Source organism: Epinephelus fuscoguttatus, linkage group LG10, assembly GCF_011397635.1.
Source record: "Epinephelus fuscoguttatus linkage group LG10, E.fuscoguttatus.final_Chr_v1".
NCBI classification, from domain to species: Eukaryota; Metazoa; Chordata; class Actinopteri; order Perciformes; family Serranidae; genus Epinephelus; species Epinephelus fuscoguttatus.
Window position 1 is genome coordinate 13,677,337 of NC_064761.1, and position 13,897 is coordinate 13,691,233.

Consider the following 13,897-nt stretch of genomic DNA (forward strand, 5'->3'; position numbering starts at 1 on the left):
TTCTTGGCAATAACTTTATTAAGAGAAGTGCCTTTGGAATCTTTTCAGTCACACATGCAGGCATCAGATTGAATATATGATTGTCCAGAAATATTCATCTTATTCAGACGTTCAATGCATCCATCTGACACAAACCAGTTCAGAGGAAAACTTTGGCAACTGGTTTGCTTCTCAAAGAGCAAAGTGTGATGACCTCCCTGTTTTACATACGGATTGTGGAATTTGAAGTGTAGATTTGTGTATCACAAAGAACAATAAGGCTGTTGGTTGATGCATTGAAGTGTCAACACTGATAAAAAAGGTGAAAAGATCTGAGAGGGTGGAGATGGAGCTGTCTGAGCTGAGGTCAGGGGTCACGTAGGTATGCGGCTGCGGAGGTACTCCAACACTGCATCTGTTCCTTTGGCCACGATGGCTGCTCTGGGTGTGCGGAAAGGATTCCCATCCAGACTGAGACACCTGAGGAGCAATAGAGATTTTACAGTTAATGGTTTTTGAATCTTATTTTCACCATTTCTAAACTAGAAATAATTTCCTGGAGTGCCCTCTAGTGGAATCCTCTAGGCACATGCACAGTACACAGGCAAGAATATGACCAATTCTGTTCACAACCCAGAAAACTGTCAGCACAAACGCGTGGTTAATAACCCAGTATATCTGCGGCTTAACACAAGTTGGGACATCATACAGGACATCTGGCAGACTGTAATCCATACCTGAGGGTGGTACACAGGCCCAGTTCAGGGGGGATGTTCAGCAGGTCATTGTTTGACAGATCCAGCGTTGACAGATTAACCATCTTAATCAGACGTTGAGGGTCCACCTTGCCCACCTGGTTGTTACCAAGCAACACTGTCTCCAAGGAAACTATCTCATAGAGGACTTCAGGGAAGGACTTGAACCTGCGATCAGCACAAAGACTCTTAGTGGACAAACTGTAGAAGACAGTGCAGCTAACTGATTTGTTTTCAATAATAAATAAAACATATTAATGATCTATTGGTGTCATAATAGATCTGCTATTGGAGCTGCAGTGTTACTGAATTCTTTAACACATTATGGAGTGTTTATATGCTGTGTGTCCTCTATCAGTATCTCTTCCTTATGTCTCTCTCATATCCCCTTTAGCTGAGAGGAGGGGAGGAGACAATTGAGGGAAGTGATGTTAGCCACAGGTTACACTGGAGCACATGACCTCCATGTGACGTCAGCAGTGACACTAAACTTATTACTATGATCCCTCTGAGGTCACGTTTGAGCTCAGTGTTTGACACAGTGCTCTAAGTCTTTACAGGATTGAAAGGCCCTTTTAAGTCTTCATGCTAAAGACCACACAGATTTGTTCGGTACAATTTGAATGATTCTACACAGTATGTTTAAGTATAGTATCAATAACCATAATAAAAACAATTCATTTATCGCTCTAAATGAATGCTGACACACATATGTCTTGGATCAGAGAGTTACCTGTTGCAACTGAGGATAATAGAGCGTAATTTAGTTAAGTTCTTCATATCAGATGGTAAATCACTCAGCTGGTTATTCCTGAAAGAAAAGAAAGCAGAACACTGGTGCAACAAGAACCCTTCACTGTTGGTTCTAAATCAAATACTCTCACATTCATGGCTTCATGTGCCTGTTATAAAGTTTTGACTTTGTACTCAATTCTCTTTGTTTAAACAGGACATGACCTCTATGGATAGAGCTGCAGTGCTTGCACCATATTCAGAGCTGTGACACAATTAATGATCATCATCACACTCACATCAGTCCCACTTCTAACTTGTCTAATCTAATCAAGTCTGTAGATATTCTTAAAGTAAAAATCTGCCACTTTTTATATGACGTCCAACCAGTGTTGATGGCCACTGTGTGTTGTGTTGACTAAGAGCGCTGAAATCACAGCTGCAAAATCTGTTGTTCTTCCTGTATGGAAGATGAGGATACATTTTGCAGTGTTGGCTGACTCAGATATTCAGCCATATTTATTTGAGCTAGAATATTTGGCCAAAGAAATGCAGCAGAGAGAAGCCGAGGTTATGGCTGCATGAGCTGGGCAGAGGATACGGGGACCCTCCAGACCCTGAGCTGCTAAAAGCAAACACCAACTGGTGGTGCCTTTGCTTAAATTGCCTTGTGATGTTAACAAAAACGGAATCATTCTGCTGCAATGAATTTTAGCATGGGTGGAGCTCATGTGTGTGTTACTATGTATGAAAATTAAACTTCTCACTTGGACGGAGGTGTGCTAAATGATAAAATGGAGAAGACAACCAAGACTAGCAGGGCCGAGAGGGCAGATGACCACTGAGTGAGTATTTGTCAGCTAATGCTATTTTTTGGTTTGCTATGCATTCTGGTATCATTTGGGCAAACTTTCCCTTTAAATTCCATAAAATCAATACAGACGTTTTTTAGATAAAGTATAGAATTGGACTGTTTTACACATTGTGACAGTTAGAAAAGACAAACATTTGGTTTGGACTCATTTCATTCCTATTTGCTAACAAACTGTATCTGAAGTATTTTACTGCATATTCAGACTGCAAGCAGTAAACATGAACAAAACACTGAAGGTCTGATGATTTGTGTTGTTGTTGTTTTTTTGATTCTGCAATAGGAGTGTTTGCAGCTTTGTAATCTGAGTATGTTTGGGTATCAGACTCTTGGACAAAACGAGACATGTGAGGACATCACATTGGACCAAGATTGTCAGCTGCAGCCCTCCATGTGAATACTGTGGAAGCAGAACTGTAAAGGCATGTTGGTTGATTTGTGTGCCTGTGTGTGTGTGTGTGTGTGTGTGTGTGTGTGTGTGTGTGTACCTGAGGTCGATGTGCGTCAGCTTCGGGAACTTGCAGACATCAGGAGAAAAGCAGGTCAGTCTGTTGAAACCCAGATTGATATCTGAGAGTGAGGAGAGGAACTCCACCAGCCTGCACACACACAACATACATGTGATTAGTAAACTGTGGTCAACACAATCTTTCATCTCCGTCAAACAGTGATGATGATGATGATGATGATGATGATGATGATGCGTGTGTACCTGGGAGGTATGGATGTCAGCTGGTTCTTGCTGAAGTTAACTGTGGTAACACTTTCACCTGCTGCAGCATCAAACAGCTCATCTGGAATATGATCTGCCTGCTTCTCACTGAACACAAACACACACAGTTACCCTGAAATGTATTAATATCCAACTATGCAGCTTTTATTTTCATTTTGATCAGTCATGACAACAATGTAGTCACGACAACAACACAACATTGTCAGATGATCAGATGGGCCGGAAAGAAGCATACCAAAAATGTATTTTTTGGCACTTTGAGCACCACAAGCTGAGTGCCATCTAATTCCATTATATTGGAGAGAAGGCAGACATCTTACAGCTGATATCATCAACAGTCACCAACTCACACCAAAACAATCTAGACTGATAAATAGTACTACAGGTAAGAGGAAAAATATATATTTTTGATTTTTGGTTGAACTGTCCCTTTAAAAGCAGAGACCTGGAACAACCAGCTCCTTCAACACAGTATGTGACAAGATAGCAGCTGTATGTGAGAAGCATATAACTCATTATGAAGTTTTCCACACGAGTGTGTCACTGACCTGTACTCCACTAACTTGAGAGTTTTAATGTTGTGTACATTGACCCTGGCTTGGCTGGGTAACGTCATGGCTGTCTGTCCATCATCTGCTTTCTCAGGCTCCTCTGCAACACACAAATGCACAAGCACACACACACACAAACTTCAGGATGCCATATAAGCTCTTTACTTTCTCTTTATACTATTGATAGTCCCTATTATTAATATCCAACATTTGATTAATTGAAAAGGAAAAAAAGGTAAAGAATCTTGAAGATTTCTATTCAGGTTGATTTATTAGTAACACTGCTAACAACCCTGGTGAGGTCAGTGGTGAAAAAGGCTTTAAATCAGCACAAAAAATGTACTGTACCTTTAATTCTTCCTCTTAAATATTTCAGAAGCTCATTGGTTCCTTTCTGTGATGGGGACAACAGCAGACGAGTGCAAGCAGTTAGAAAAGTAAGTACATTGGACATAAGCAGCTGATACATACATACAGAACCATCTCTAAACCCATCACCTGCTCCTGCATCACCCGCATCTACAAAAAATATCTCATTAACGTATGACTGTTGTGGTGGGAAGCCATACCTATTAAGCCTATTAAAGCTGTCAAACTTTCCATATGAAGGAACCTATCCTAGAAGACATCAGTCTTTACTGGTTCACATGCTGAATCTTTGCTTTGGGAACAAGCCGATTTTTATCCCAGCTGCTCAAATACTTCCACAGTCTATTGTGTTTTATATTTGTACTTCATTTTGATCAGTTCGTGTAGATTACGAGACCCTGGTGTATAACACAAAGAGAACTGTATAGTAAACTTAACTCCAAATGTTAATTATATTATTAAAGGCAGCCTGTGGACACAGAGGCGTGGAGCTCCCAGAGTGGGGGAAAGACAGCTGACAGTTTGGATGGCCTGTTGGTTAATTTGTTTGAATTACCGTGCAGTTAAAAATGAAACCAACATGCGGATTGGTGCCCTGAGTGATAACAGGCTGCGTTTGTCAATTGCTCCATCTCAAAAAATGCACTACAACCTAAAATAATAGTGAGATAATGTAAGGAAACTTTGGGATTCATGACCTGAACATGTTAAATTACACTGTCACAACATTATTTTTCATGCCCCACTTAGTGGTGTTATTCAAACATATCAGATACAAACTCTTTTCAAACATCATTCCAGCTAGCTAACATACATGGAGGGAGAGACGGATACAGGGAGACAAAAACGTTACATATTGACATATTTACATTATGTGGAGGGTTATCCACAGAAGACTAATGTAACAGTTTCATTACACACAATACAATTCAATATCTTTTAAAAAACTTCAAGGGTTTTACTTATTCCATGACCTTTCCAGGTTTTCCATGTCCATGGGAACCCTGTTCGCAGTGTATTCTATTCAAGGATCGTGAAAACCAAGAAAGATAACTAAAACGAGGGCTATAACAACAACGATGTGAGCACCCACACTGATGAACAATAACATTTCACAGCCAGACTGAGTGATTAGAATAGATGATGTAAAAAGTGTTTTCTAAATTAGAAACCATCCACTGGAGTTAGAACAATTTATATTTACAGTTATTGTTATCTGTTTTATTGTGGATGGGCCTTAATACTGTGATTTCAGATGGTGTTTGTACAGACTAAACTAACACTGGGTTATCTTCCGTTTTCCTGTGTGTGTGTGTGTGTGTGTGTGCTCTGTGTGTCACGTACAGTGAGCAGGTCTCTCCTGATTCCTCTCAGAGGGTTTCCCTCTAACAGTAACACCTTCAGATTGGGCAGCAGGCTGAGAGATGCTGGAAGACTGACAGGGAAAAGCCAGTGACAGCTGTTAGCTCACACACTCACACTCACACTCACAACAAAGGCAGAATTGAGAATTAAATCACAAAACACCCAGAATATAATACAAAATAATGTAGGAGTGTGTGAGAGACTCGTGGTTATACTGGTTACTGACTGGATGTTTGCGCACAAACAGTTAACTAGTGTGATGATGCTGGTGACCTACGTGCCAATGTCATTGTTGGTGAGGTCGAGGCGTGTGAGCGTGCTCAGTGAGGTGATCTGTTCAGGGAGGGTTTGGATCTTGTTGTCTCGAAGTTCTAGAAAAGAAATGGCTGTCAGGCAGGCCAGGTTCTCCGCATCCAACTGTTCAATCTGGTTGTTCCCGACATACACGTCCTACGCACACACACACACACACACACACACTTCATTATAATGACATAAATGTTTCAGAAACAAACAGAAAGCTCAGTCAGCATTAACCACACCACAAATGAGCCTTTCACCTAGGGAAACTCTCATGTTGCTATGGTTACCTTGAGTGCCGGTGCAGGGAGCTTTGGGAGGAGGCGGAGCTTGTTGTGTCTAAGGTAGAGCTGCTCCAGAGCAATCATCTCTGATATGCTGGCGGGAATGTCAGTCAGCTGGTTGTTGCTGCAGTCCAACAGCTTAACACCTATCAAGTAAAGTCAGACCTCAATCAGATGGACACTGACCGTCTCTCAGTGTAGTGTAAAGTCATGTTGTTCTCACCGCTCTGCTGCTCACGCTTTCTCTGTTTTTAACACAAAGACTCTTCACACTCACTAATTATCTCCAAACACTTCGTCTTTCATTTTCTTTTTTGCAACTGCTGTTAAAGTACTGACATTGAAACTTTACCGTGTTTGCACATATTTCAAATTAAAAGCCTGGCAAGAAAAGAAGGGACTGAGTCCTTTTAGCCACTGAAAGGCTTCTAATGTTATGTGTGTACAGGAAGTGTTACGTTTCATTAAAAGCAGCTTCTCAAATATCAAACAGAATAACAGCCTTGCGTTTGTGTGCTTTTGCCAACCAGTCAATTTGCAGTTTGCATCCATGTGTGTCCAGACTTGTATAATATAAGTAGTGAGGACTGTGAGGGAATTTAATGAAATGTATTAAGTTTATTTTTGGGCGAAACATGGATGTTTCACACTCGGGCTTGGCAATATGTTGATATTATATTGAGATATGAGACTTACACACTGTAACATCAAAAGTATTGTTTTTTTAAGGCTGCATTACAGTAAAGTGGTCTAATTTTCTGACCTTACCAAACTGTTCTAGCTGTTCTATAATTTGCCTTTACCCACTTAGTCACTTTATCCACATTACTGATGATTATTGATAAAAATATCTCTCTTTGTAAGTATTCTGCAAAATTACCAATAGTCAACCCCACATTATCACTGCAATATTGACATCAAGGGTTAAAAATATGTTGATTTGAAAGTCTTTCCATATCACCAGCCCTACTTCACACACATCTTCAAAGCAGCAGCACAGAGGATCTATACAATCAGCACAGTTTCAAGATGGACGCCAAGGATTAGTGTCACCAGTTCAGTATCTGTTAAATGTCACCTCTTCTCTTCTCTTCCTAAGATATGACGATGAATAATTGCCAGCAAAGTGTTTTTGCAGAACATTATGATGTTGTGATGAAGTTGACCTTTGACCTTTGAGATAAAAATTTCATTACTTTATCATTTTATGCCATTTTGTCATAATTAGCGCATTAATTCATGAGTGATGGCAAAAAACTTGTTTGGTATGGTCACAGTGACATTTGTGCCAAATTGGAAGAACTCTCCCTTGAGGGGTTCCTGAGGTATTGCTTTCACAAAAAAAAAGGATAGACAAACGGATAGACGGACAACCTGAAAACATGATGCCTCTGGCCATGGTTGTTGGTGGTGCAAAGGCATAAAAAACAGAAATGTACAGTATTTGGTTTAAAATGAGAGCAACAAAGTGATGAGTACGACATGACCTATGACTGAATCAGGGCTGTGCAAATGGACACTATACTGATATTTTCAAGACAACAGGTAAACATTGAAGACCTTGTGAGTTCGCATTAACAGCAAACAGTCTTGCCAGCAAATTAAAGCAAGAAAAAAACCCACACTAAAGTATGATAACATATAAAAACAGCATAAAGCAGAAATAAAGCCCTTTCGTAAATCTAAGCCTGTTTCAAAAAAAGATGTCAAGATAAATTAAGGCCACTCTTCAGGTGTGAAAAGCAGCCATGCAAAGAAGCAGAGAAGCTGAAACACAACACAGCTGATCTTACTTGTGAGCTGGGCCACGCTGTCAGGCAGACAGCTGAGCTTGTTGTGAGACAGGTTCAGTGTCTGCAGACAGGTGAGACTTCCCAGGCTGGAGGGCAGGCCCTTCAGATGGTTGTTGGACAGGTCCTTTAATCGATCACAACAGACAGGACACCTCCGTCAGCCCATCACACAGCACAACAGAATGGGAGTGTAATACACTACACACAGTATGTGTTAGTTACCAGCTGGGTCAGGTTCTCCAGTTGTCCCAGTTCCTCTGGCAGGCTTTCCAGCAGATTCTTTTGGAGAGTGAGACTACAGAGGTTCTTTAGAGTACACACCTCCACTGGCAGTGATGTCAGCTGGTTATGACTGACCACACAGGAGAACAAACACTCATTAGAATGTCGTCCCACAAAAAGAGCTTAATGCTGCTGCCAGATAATTAGACCAGTTAGAGCTGTGACACCCTGTGGTGGGTGCTGCAAGTGTTTCAGTACAAATGAAAGCGCTCGGCAGATTCGCATTCATAGAAGCCTTATTTATATGTCATGATGGATCTTGGTTTTGTGTGTGTGTGTGTTTGCGTGTGTACCTGAGTCGCAGTTGCTGGAGCTCCTGCAGTTCACCCAAAGCACTGGGTACACTGCTCAGCTGGTTGTCGTGGAGCTGCCAGGGCAAATGATAACATTTTAGTTTTAACAGCTAGAATGATAAATGCTACCATGAGACATCAGTAACATTTATCATTTTGACACCACTTTATCTCTGGGTCAATTTAATCCACAACGCATCCCCACTGCCCCCCATCGCCCTGTGTGACTCCCCATTCAATGAGTCTCCTCATCACCAGGACCTAATGTGGGAACTGAACATCAGCTCCCTCATATATTTAAAAAAAAAAAAGAAAAAAAAAAAAAAGAAAAAAAAAAAAGATGTACATCCTGCGGCAGCTGAAGAAGTTCAATCTGCCAAAGACAATGTTGATGCACTACTACACCGCCACCATGGAGTCCATCCTCACCTCCCCCATCACCATCTGGTACGCCACTGCCACTGCCAAGGACAAGGGCAGACTGCAGCGAATCATTCGCTCTTCAGTGAAGATGATTGGCTGCAATTTGCCATCCCACCAGGACCTGTACTTCCAGGACCCTGAGGCAGCCAGGAAAGACTGTGGCTGACGCCTCCCATCTTGTACACAAATTGTTTACATTAATTGCGTGGCTCTTAATTATTTTTAAAACAGATATATTGCACATACTTTTATTTTTTTTGTTTGTATCTTTTGTTTTGTCTCACTGTATTTACTGTTAAGCACCATAACACCAAGCCAAATTCCTTGTATGTAAAACATACTTGGCAGTAAACCTGTTTCTAATTTCAAATGTGATTTTGGATCCATCAGATAAAATGAGTTTCCATTTCTACACGATTTAAAAAATGTTTTGTTGTTCAGTTTTGTTCTTATTTAGCTGATTAAGTCAGTTTTCCTCCAACAGAAGTTGCGGTAACATGAAAGAGATTTTTACTTAAGCTACTCAGAGGCAGACATAACAACGACCAGCATAAATTCACGGAAACCCATGACTGGTGGGAGATGACGATGTGTATTACTTCTTACTCACTTATTGCTTCTTACTGACTGAGCTGTAGTTACTTACATCCAGTGTAGTGAGTGCAGGCAGCAGTCTGATGTCATCAGACAGTTGTGTGAGCTGATTGGAGGAGAGCAGCAGTTTGGTGAGGTCAGTCTGTTCCCACCAGCGATCTGATGCTCCGAAGGACACATCCTGCTGTGCTTCCTCTGGTGTGTCGACGTTCAGACGATAAACATTCTGAGGGACTGAGGCACGTGTTAATATGGTTATTACGCACACACTCATACATGTTTAGCTGGTTAAAGAGAAAAAAAAAACAAAAACAAGATTTTCAGCATCAACATTATGCACAAGTGTCACATGGCTGCTTTACAACACTGACTAGACCCCAACCGCAGAAGTGTGCTTGGGTTTCCAGTGATATTACTGTCTGCCACTTTATGAATTTGTTACAGAAGGGGAATTCATTATTCAGAATTATTTTTTTCTTTACTGCCACTCATCTTCTTTTAGCTATTAGGAAGAATAAAATAGGATCTGGATCAATGATGGTCAGAAAGCATAAAAAATAAATGCTGCAGTGAATGCATGTGCTTATAATCTCTGAGGCAGATATTTTTCCATTTTTATCCCTTTGAAACACACAAAAGGCAAAGTGACAGCAGGAGAACAGAGACAGTGGGGTGGCCCTATTACTCATTGTTGAAAGTCTTATATACACTGTAAACACCAATCAGCCAAAACATTAAAACCACTGTCTGGTGAAGTGAATAACACTGATCATCTTGTTACAGTGCAATGTTCTGCTGGGAAACTTTTGGTCCTGGCATTCATGTGGATGCCACTTGACATGCACCACCCACCCAAACACAGCTGCAGACCAAGTATCCCCTCTAATGGGAAAGGCCCTCCCTGATGGCAGTAGCCCTCCTCCATCAGGACAATGTGCCAAGCCACACTGCAAAAACTGCTCAGGAATGGCCCGAGGAACATGACAAAGAGCTCATGGCATCAACCTGGCCTTCAGCTTCCCCAGACCCCGATTTCATGGAGCAGACTAGGCCCTAACATGCCAAGACATGGACACAGGACCTCTGGGGGTGTCCTGTGGTGTCTGGCACCAGGGCATTGGCAGCAGATCATTTGAGACCTGCCAGTTGTGAGGAGGGGTACTGGCAGGTCCCACAGATGCTCAATCAGAATGGCCTCTTCCTCAAGTTCCTCGTGCCATTACTGAGCAGTTTTTGTGGTGTGGCATGGTGCATTTCCTGCTAGATGTCACTGCCATCAGGGAGTGCCTTTCCCATGAGAGGGGATACTTAGTCTGCAGCTGTGTTTGGGTGGGTGGTGCATGTCAAGTGGCATCCACATGAATGCCAGGACCAAAAGTTTCCCAGCAGAACATTGCACTGTAACAAGATAATCCATGTTATTCACTTCACCTGTCAGTGGTTATAATATTTAGGCTGACTGGTGTAGTATATTAAAGTTGCATTCATCTGATCTACCACTAATCTATTGCAAGGCCGAACATCAACTGCAGAGAGAGTGAAAGCACCAATGTAGTTGCACGTCATCTAGTCTAGAGCATATGGGTTATGGTTCATAAAAATGGCAGAAAAAATCATTGTCTGCCCTCTGCCTTCTTTGACGGATATCTCCAGCTCCCGGTGCCTCTGTAGAGCCAAGAAAATTATTAAAGACTGTTCCTACCCTGGTCACAAACAGTCCTCTCTCCTGCCCTCTGGTAGGAGTCATGGGAACTTACAGTCACGCACAAATGGACTCAAAGATTTTACCTGTTAAATAATTTTCCTCTTCAGGTGCAATCCACTACTATCAAGTGCAATCCACTATTGATTTTACATTACAATGGCTTGATACAGCACATTTTTACACTATTAATTTCCTGTTTTATGAATGATTATGTTGTCTGTTTTTTACTTACTTGTTTCAATGACTAGTTAGCACCTGATCAGATGTAACGTTAGCACTCCTAATCTCGATTTATATTCTATGATAATAAAAGCTTTGTATTTTATTCTATATCTACTATGTGTGCTTGAACATAACTTTTTTTTTTTAATTTATGTTCAAACTCATTCTCAAAAACAGGATGAAAAACGTTACATCTAAAAAAAATAGCTGCAATATTATGAGGAATGTATATTAATATATCTATGTTATATTGTAAACACTGTCCTTTTTCTTTTTGTATTTCGCTCCAAGCGTTATATCTAGGCTTACATATTCCAGCACCATTTGGACCTAAGTTAATGTGAACATTTCTACTGTCAGCGAAACCATATATATGTCTATGAGTGAAACTGTAACCAGTAGCTAACAGCTAACGAGGTAAAGTTACCTTCTGTTAGCCCTCGGCCGGACAGGTTGAGCTGGCCGCTCTTCCTGGCTGCCTTCAGCAGACCGTGAGGGACGGTCGGCTCCTTCTTCTCCGTCCTGAAGCCCGCCAGAGAGTCCACCTGACCCGCTTTTTTAAACCGAGACATTCTCCCCACACTCAGTGAAATGAAGCTGTTAGTAGTGTTTACCTCCACCTCCACACCCCAACTGTCTTCCGCCCGCCAGCAGCAGCAACAACAACAACACTTCCGTACAGAGTCCTTCAGAATAAAAGCATTACCTACTCAACACAATCAGACTTCCCACAAAACTACACAAAATACTCCTAATTGGCAAGGGCTGTACTTTCACTCGACACAAAATCATTTGTCACGATTTAAGAAAAAACACGAAACTCTTAAAGAACAGTTCCCGACCCATATTAATTCTGGCAGATGAGTAGCAGTAGCATTTCCTGCTTTTATTCTGAAGGGCACCGGAGCGTTTCGAGAGCGGTAAACCGTGGTTTGGTCAAAGATTCCACGAGAGCGGCACTTTACATTATACTACATGATTGATTAACTTTATATCGTAACTATCAATGCTGCAACAGTAGCAGACAATGTTAAGGTTAAAAAACACTTGTGGGCCCTCCAACAGGAGCACAGCCAGACAAATGCTCCTCCGGAGATACTTTTCCCCCCATTAACAGCAGCTGTATGCACTGACTTCAAGCCATTTAAGATAGATACAGAGTGCCCAAAAATCTGGTCATCATCTGGGAAAAACATGGTAATTGCCAAGTAAAAAAAATCATCCTGTGTAGCCTACATCCTATTTTTTTTTATCTAATTGTTCTCCAACATTTTTCACCATTCTGAAATTATCACACAACAAATGTTGAGGATGACTCATTTCACTTCTGCCAACTCAGAAAAAAAAGCCAAACTTGTCTGATGTTTGTATTTTTTAGTTACAATAATATGGTTTTGTTTCTATTCTTGAAACCAATTTTTGTTATCCTATGCTGCTGAAGAGATCACAAAGTGTATGTTTAGCAGATAGATCAGCTACATGCCAAGTAAATGTGGTTTTCAATATTTACTCAGTTATATTAGATTTCTTTTGGGAATAGCATAGCCTGATAAAAAAAACATGGACACGTGTTATCTGAATGACAAAGTTAAAGAGATTTTGCAAGCCTAAAAGATTAGGGGCTTTTGAGGCTATATTGTGTGTTATCATATTACCAAACAAACCATTAGGCAACTGCACAAGGTTTCAAATGATCACGAATTGTGACATAATAAACCTGAGGTCTTCACGTGCACCGCTTTGCTCAATGTGTTATCTGACCTTGCCTTGTAATATGTACCATTGTGCTGGAGAGACAAAAGCTGTGAGTCATTTTTAAGTAAGTAAATGGAAAGTTACATAACATGATTCAGAGCTAATCAGGAACAGTTCATTAAGAAAGTGGTAAACATGTCCATTAGGAACTAATCAATATGTAATGATTAACAGAGGGTCTGGCCTTATTATTATTGCCTGTGGACTATCTGCCTGTAGACTTCCAGTTCACTCATTACCAGGTTGATCATGATTTTTTTTTTCTCACTCATCACTGATAAATACACAAAATATGGTGAACTTCATTAGATAATGTGTTGTGAATATATGTGCATTTAACCAGTGTACACAAGGCTGAATCACCAACTGGGCAACTGCCTCTAATTACGTAATTATTAACTACATAATCTTGAAGGTCAGTGTTGTGCAGTGGCTCTAAGTTAAAGGCCTTCCAGTTTGAAGGCCTTTATTATTGCAGACTACATTGCAGGCTGTCTTTATCACATGTCACCTGCCACCTGCCATCTTACCGTAACTGAAATAATAATATGCACTACCTGGCTTGTACAGCCCCTCACACTGACCTGTGGTAGTGATACAATGATCCAGAGTTCAAGCGAACTTCTAGGCTATGTGTGATAGTGTGAATTAACACACGTCCTATCTGGGCTGTTTGAACAAGTTATTGACGGAAATTGAATCACTCTAGGTTCTAACAGATATCAGACCACCAGAGCTTGTGAACTCTTCTTGTGTTCTTCTACATGTTATGTAGCATGTAATATACAGGAACTGGCTGATGAGTAACACAGCAGATAACACACACACTGCCATATTTCATATTGTGACAACCTCCCTCTGGACTGTGAACTTTGACCACAATTAGAGTGA

The 13,897-nt window shown here is 40.9% G+C and overlaps 1 protein-coding gene across 1 annotated transcript; it reads right to left on the minus strand.

The window, feature by feature from the left end:
• On the minus strand, positions 1–11,915 carry lrrc40 (leucine rich repeat containing 40). Its single transcript, XM_049588423.1, has 15 exons — positions 11,679–11,915; positions 9,377–9,558; positions 8,308–8,381; positions 7,955–8,084; positions 7,733–7,856; positions 5,946–6,085; positions 5,633–5,805; positions 5,335–5,425; positions 3,970–4,015; positions 3,619–3,721; positions 3,050–3,157; positions 2,826–2,936; positions 1,468–1,545; positions 717–902; positions 1–459 (listed from the first exon to the last, which is right to left on the minus strand). Exons 1-15 carry the CDS (start codon positions 11,821–11,823, stop codon positions 354–356), a joined length of 1,797 nt encoding a protein of 598 aa, XP_049444380.1. The 5' UTR covers positions 11,824–11,915; the 3' UTR covers positions 1–353.
• Between the last annotated feature and the right edge of the window lie 1,982 nt (positions 11,916–13,897).